Source organism: Peromyscus californicus, unplaced genomic scaffold (assembly GCF_007827085.1).
Source record: "Peromyscus californicus insignis strain IS unplaced genomic scaffold, ASM782708v3 Scaffold_1__1_contigs__length_55948999, whole genome shotgun sequence".
Lineage (NCBI taxonomy): Eukaryota > Metazoa > Chordata > Mammalia > Rodentia > Cricetidae > Peromyscus > Peromyscus californicus.
In genome coordinates this window covers 7,915,676-7,921,675 of record NW_026294492.1, presented here as the reverse complement: position 1 = coordinate 7,921,675, position 6,000 = coordinate 7,915,676, and the positions used below count along the sequence as shown (strand labels likewise).

Sequence of the window (6,000 nt, the reverse complement as noted above, 5' to 3'; positions counted from 1 at the left end):
TGGGGGTACAGGTCTCAGCTCTGACAATGGGACATCAGTTCTGCTGAGGTATGCTTGCTTAGTCCCGGGACTTGTTTCAAACAGGGCCTCCTTCACTTCTCTATGACCATTCCAGTCCAGATCTGCACATTATCTTCCACAAATGCCCCAAAGCTGATGGCTAAGACCTGTCACCGATGTTCTGGGCCCCTGATGCAAAACAGAGGCCTCTTACTCTTTGAAACCAAAACATCAAGCACTTCAAACGCGCAGGTGAGCTCAGCTCGTCACTGGGAAAGCCGAGGCAAGCATCGGAAATAGTTCTGTGTGCACGGGGGTGTGAGCTGTGGGACACAGGAGAGCCTCGGGTGCCTCTGTGGGGTGAGGTGTCAAAGGGCAAAGAGAACACGTATGAATGAGTGGCTTACAGACACATTTATCCTGGTTTTTACTTCAGATAAGAGCGTAGACAGATGCAGTCGGGTAGAGCGGACGTGTGGAGATGTTCGAGGGTTTATTTTGCTATGTAAGATACATTGGGTCTACAGGCACTCAAGGGGTTGCTGGGATTGGGACTTCATGAGGAACCCAGCCTTGGCTTTTATTCAGCGGGCCCTTTAACACTTAAGGATATACTCTTCCATCCACTCCATAAACACTAAAGCCAAAACAGCAATTTCTAGGAAGCCTCCGGCCGTTACTAGTGCACCATGTTGATAGGATATGACCATCTTCAGCTTAAACGATCGAACTAGTCAAGGGCTTTGATGGATCCCTTCAAAATGGAAAAACAAACTAAGGACAAGTGTCTGAAAGAGGAGAGCAGTGGACGTGAGATCAGGACACTCCACATGGGAAAGAGTGACGAGGGGCCAGGGCCTGCAAGGCTCCGCATACTCAATCTTCTGTGCCTCCTTCCAGGCCAGGAGAGAGCCTGCTTATGCTCAACGGGCCTCTCGACTTTACAATCCAATGCAGGTTGTGCAAGAATTGTCTTCCTTCATGGGAAGAGCACATCCGTATCTCTCCTACCTGTCTCAGGGATAAACAGGATTGGTATGACAACCCACATGACCTCGAATAACAGAAAAGGCGCTGATTCCCACAGGGAAGGGTTTGTAACCCTCAGAATTGTGGGTGTGTGTGTGTGTGCCCGTCCATTTGTGTGCAGGCCCTTGGTTGGGTGTGCACGTACTTGTACAGTCATACCTTGAGAAGCCGGGATCTCAGGCACTGTTCCTCCTCGGGGACAGCCCACCATGCTTACTGAGACAGGGCCTCTCACTGGCACCTGGGGTTTACGGACTCCACTAGGCTGTCTGTCCAGCCAGTGCCAGGGATCCACCCATCCTCACCTCCCCCGGCACTGGGATTACAAGTGCACACTTCCTGGTCTGGCTTCATACATGGACGCTGGGGACAGAGCTTGGATGCTAACGCATGCATGGCAAGCCATCTCCCTGGCCCACATCCAGGGTTGTTTCCAAGTTAAGGACTAAGTACTAAAAATGATGACACACCAGAAAAAAAAAGTAAAAGCACCTTAAGAACATTAAAAAAAAAAGATTTAAAATTCATATGCCTGATTTTCAGAAGTCTTTCATCCATCTCATTTATTACAGAAATTTCTAGTTCTGCATCAAGCACAACACAATGAAATATTACATTGATTTTCATCATTGCACCGGCATTTACAAACACACAGCCAATGTTATAAATAAAATATATTGAAGTAGTGATCAAACCTGAAACCCAAAGGGGAATTCTCTGCGAAAACAGAAGCACGTCTCTGCAATGTGCCAGGGGCACTCTCCTTCATCGTGTGTGATCAACGTTTGAGGACATGTCACTGTGGAGTGAGTCACTCATTTCCACGAGCAACTCTGAAATGTCTGGTACTAATATAGCATTCTAGCGTGTGGCCGTGGGGCCACTGGGTTATAGTGCATATGCAGATAAGCCAACGTGAGCGAGCCTGGTGCAGCTCACATTCGGATCTCAGGGGGCGCCTCACTGCGGGTGTTCCTTCACACCGCTACCTGGACGGGGCTCAGGAAGAATGTCAGGGATCTGAGAGTGTGGTTTTGTGTAAGGTGTGCTCTGTTTCAGGGTGGAGTGATTCAAAACCAGATCCCAAGCCAGGTGTGGTAGCTGTGGAGGCAGGAGGGAGGGAGGGAGGATTGCTGTGTGTGTGAGACCGGGTTGCAGACCAGCCTGGGCTACAGAAACAGATCCCGGCTCAGGCCGCTGTCATCGCTTGCTCTCAGAATGCCACTTAGAACAGAGGACTGCAGGGGGCAGACAAGGGAGATTCCAAAGCTTCTCCTGGACAGGAGGGAGAGGCCTGAGCTCCTCTGCAGGCTGCTGAGCTCCTCTGCAGCCCACAGCAGTCAAAAGACACTTCAGAACCCCAGTGGCAGGATTAACGTGGCCTCTGAAGGTCACTAGAGAACAAGCCGCGTGCTGCCTGTGGCAGGACTATGCTTAATTACTTTCCTCAGTCCCAGAAGGGAGCCTGCACACTCCAGTCCGCGTTCCTCCGTGTCTGCGGTCCACAGCAGGTGCGCTTCCCCTTCCACTGTCCATTCCTGTGAACGGTGACCACATCCGACCTTCACAGAACCCAACAACAACAACGGCAATGACTCTGGGCTTCTTTCACAGAAAGAGTAACAACAGTCCGTTCTTTTCTCACCCTCTTTTTTTTTCTTTTTCTTTTTCTGTGTTTGTCTCATCTGACTCAAACAATAACATTTAAATAGGCAGATCTTTCAGGAGTAAAACACTCTTTAAAAAAATAAAACTTCCAAAAGTAAAGCAAAATCTTTTTACCAAAAATACTTCTTTCATTTTTCACATTGTTCTCTGAGACGGTTCAACAACTACCCTCTATCAGCTTAAAGAACGTCACTCAAATTACTTTTTTTTTTTTTTTTTTTTTTTTGCCCTTAGACTGAATGGAAAAAGCTAAGGAAAACAAATGATTCAGAAATTCCAGAAGATCAGTGTGTCACATACACAGAATAAGGCTCTTTGGATTGTCTAGCACACTTGACTTTTAATGTGTTCGTGACAGCTGCATTCCTAAGGATCTGGCTAGGATGCTCACAACAGCAGCGAAATAAAGTAATAAATAATATCTGCAAAGAAAATCATTTAACTTCTGGAAACCGCGTTTCTTCAAATCACCCGGCTTCTTTAGCGCCGTTCCAGTCCTCATTGGCGGTGCTTCCTGGCTGGTGGTGGGACGCAGATGGAGGACGCCGCAGACACTGCCTTAGGGACTATGGTTCTAATGTAAGGCATCGCAGTTGGGAGAACCAGACAGTGGGCTCTAAGCAAACAGCTGCTGCAGATGTGTTAAGGCATAAATAGCCCGGCCTTGAGCTGTGAGGATGGGGAGAGATGCGCCAGGGGCACAGGACATCTTTAACCAAAGCAATTCAAGAGCTTATCACCTACAGTGAGACTAAGTCAGCCATCCTGCAAGGGAACGTCTATAAAGTCAAAGCCTGAGGGCTGGGACCTAGCAAGGCCCAGGTTCCTTCCCTTCAGAGCACTCAGACTCAGAAAAGAGGCCATCCCTGTGTGTGTGGAAGGCGGCACAGATGTCACTGTCAATGGGCATGTGCCCCTTATGCTACCAACAACTGTGCACATCCGAGTTCCTGGGGCGCACACTGATACTGAGACAGCTCTCGGGTGGCCAGCCCGCTTGTGCTAAGGGGTCACCACATTAACTAGTTGCTGGCCCGGGCTGGAGAGTGCAGCATTATGTATGTTAAACCAGACAGAGGACATACTTGCACACTACTAGTGCAACCAGTCCTGATGCAGCATACATATGGGATGAGATGCAGCCTCCATCCACCCTCCACGCTTAGAAATGTCACCCCAGGGCGGGTGGGTCAAGGGAGAAATGCTTCTCTCTTAGGCGGATGGCCGCACATCAGCCTTCCCAGCAGCTCCAGGGTCCCCACAACCTATCCTTTAATGCTCGCTCGCATCAGGCTGAGGCTGAGTGTACGTCCTGGTTTTCAAAGGGTAGCAGCGGTTCTCTCCAAAAGGTGAAGTTACTGAAAGTATCTGAACAGGGGAAGTCGGAGGAATGGCTTCTCTTCAGCAACGGGAAGACGTGGTCAACCACTTCACAGAGCCTCACATAGCTGCAAGGTAAAAAGGATAGGAGGTTCATTACCCCTGTGGCCAGGCCAGCTACATGAAGGGCAGTACCAGACTCTGGGATGCACTGCAGGCTGGGGAGGAATCTACAACCCCAACTCCAGTGAGGAGCCAGGGACTCTGCCTGACTAGAGCCAGTCTAGCCTATAAATTAACTGAAGGGAGAGGGGGAGACAGAACACCCAGAGAAGAGATCGCTCCCAGGAGGAGACAGCCTGACTATGCATGAACAGACAATAGGAGTGGAGGTGTGGGGATGTACAGAGGGAGATCAGCATAGTCAGGGGCATCTATCTGCCTGCCACGGAGGCCACATGCAGGGGGTGCCTGCCACAGAGGCCACATGTGGGGGTGCCTGCCATGGAGGCCACATGTGGGGGGTGCCTGCCACGGAGGCCACATGTGGGGGTGCCTGCCACGGAGGCCACATGTGGGATACTGGGGAGGAACCAAGGACAAAGCACTTCTTTAGAGCAGTAGAAACATCACAGTCACAGTGAAAAGATTCAGGGCCATGGCCTTGTCAGGATGCTGATCTGGCCTCACTCCTGCCCAGTTCCAGCTGGGTGATCTCAGGCAAGGCTCTGAAGTCTCTGCACCCTGACTCCCTCTACCATGAAGGAAGGAGAGCATCAGAAACGGAATGACACAGGCAGGGATCCAGTAGCGTGTACTGGAAACCCATTCAACGGCGGATCACCTCCACTTCACGAAGAAGTCCCTGGCCATGGGACAGCAAGCTCGAGGCCTCCTCCAGCCTTACTTACTGTGTGACTCTGGGCAAGTGTCCTGCCCTCCCTGAGCTTCAAGCCCTTCCTCCTCAGTGTGTGGGACTGGACCACACAGGAGTCTCCAGCACTCCCTGTCTCAGGGCTCTTCCCCTGTCCCCAGGAAGATGTTGCCTACCACAACCTACTACAGAAAGAAAGCAGCTCCACATATGGAGCTGGAAGCCCTCCAGGCTCCTCCACACAGTGATTCCGACATGCCCAACCCTCTCCCACACAGCCCCTCTCCACTCCCTCGTGCCAAGAACGAAAAGGGGCTTGCGAAATCCGAACTCCTGGAGTTAGCATGTTCTGAGGCATGAAATGACTTATTCAATAAGGCTGCTGCGTGTGTGTTTAATAAAGGGCCTCCAACAGACTCATGAGAAACAGTGTGCTTGCACAACGCAGAGAACCTCTCTTAGTATTATGCTAAGAATTATGTCTTTCCTGGGGATTAAAACAAACAAACAAATTTTTAAAATACCTCCTGACTTGAAGGCCTATTAGCCTGAGGTTTGTGGCTATGGGGGTGGGGGGCTCCCCGCAGGGAGCTGTCCCTGCCAGGCTGCAGAAGCCACCAGCATCAAGCCGGCAAGGCTCACGTGCCCTGGCAGCTGTGCCTGCTCCAACTGGGTGGCCCATTCCACCCTCCAGGCATGGGGCTCCCTGGAGCAAGGACAGTACATTCCCTGACTACAAAGGAGGGGAGTCCTGAACTCGGTACTCCACCCAGTGGGGCTCCATCACTTCAAGACATCCACAAGGTCATCCCAGGTTCCAAGGGACAAGCACCTGCTTGGCTAGAACTGGTCATACCCAAGGGCCTGCAAGATGGCGCAGCAGGTAAAGAAGTGCTTGAAGAAGTCTGACAGCCTAAATTCAAACCCTGGAGCCCACGTAAAGGTGGAAGTAGCAAACAGCCCCACAGAAGTTGTCCTGTGACCGTCACATGTACACTGTGGCACACGCATGTACTTGCCTGAGCATGCATGCGCGCGCGCACACACACACACACAAACACGCACACACATACACACAAACATGCACACACACATACACACAAGCATGC

At 51.0% G+C, this 6,000-nt stretch overlaps 1 protein-coding gene across 10 annotated transcripts in view; it reads right to left on the bottom strand.

The window, feature by feature from the left end:
- Nucleotides 1-1,562: 1,562 nt before the first annotated feature.
- Nucleotides 1,563-6,000, bottom strand: part of Lpin1 (lipin 1) — a 126,842-nt gene continuing 122,404 nt past the window's right edge. For all 10 annotated transcript variants that reach the window (XM_052745862.1, XM_052745863.1, XM_052745858.1 and 7 more), the window contains one exon: nucleotides 1,563-4,145. In XM_052745862.1, coding sequence (XP_052601822.1) covers nucleotides 3,986-4,145 — 160 coding nt within the window. In that variant the 3' untranslated portion in view covers nucleotides 1,563-3,985. The remainder of the gene's footprint in view (nucleotides 4,146-6,000) is intronic.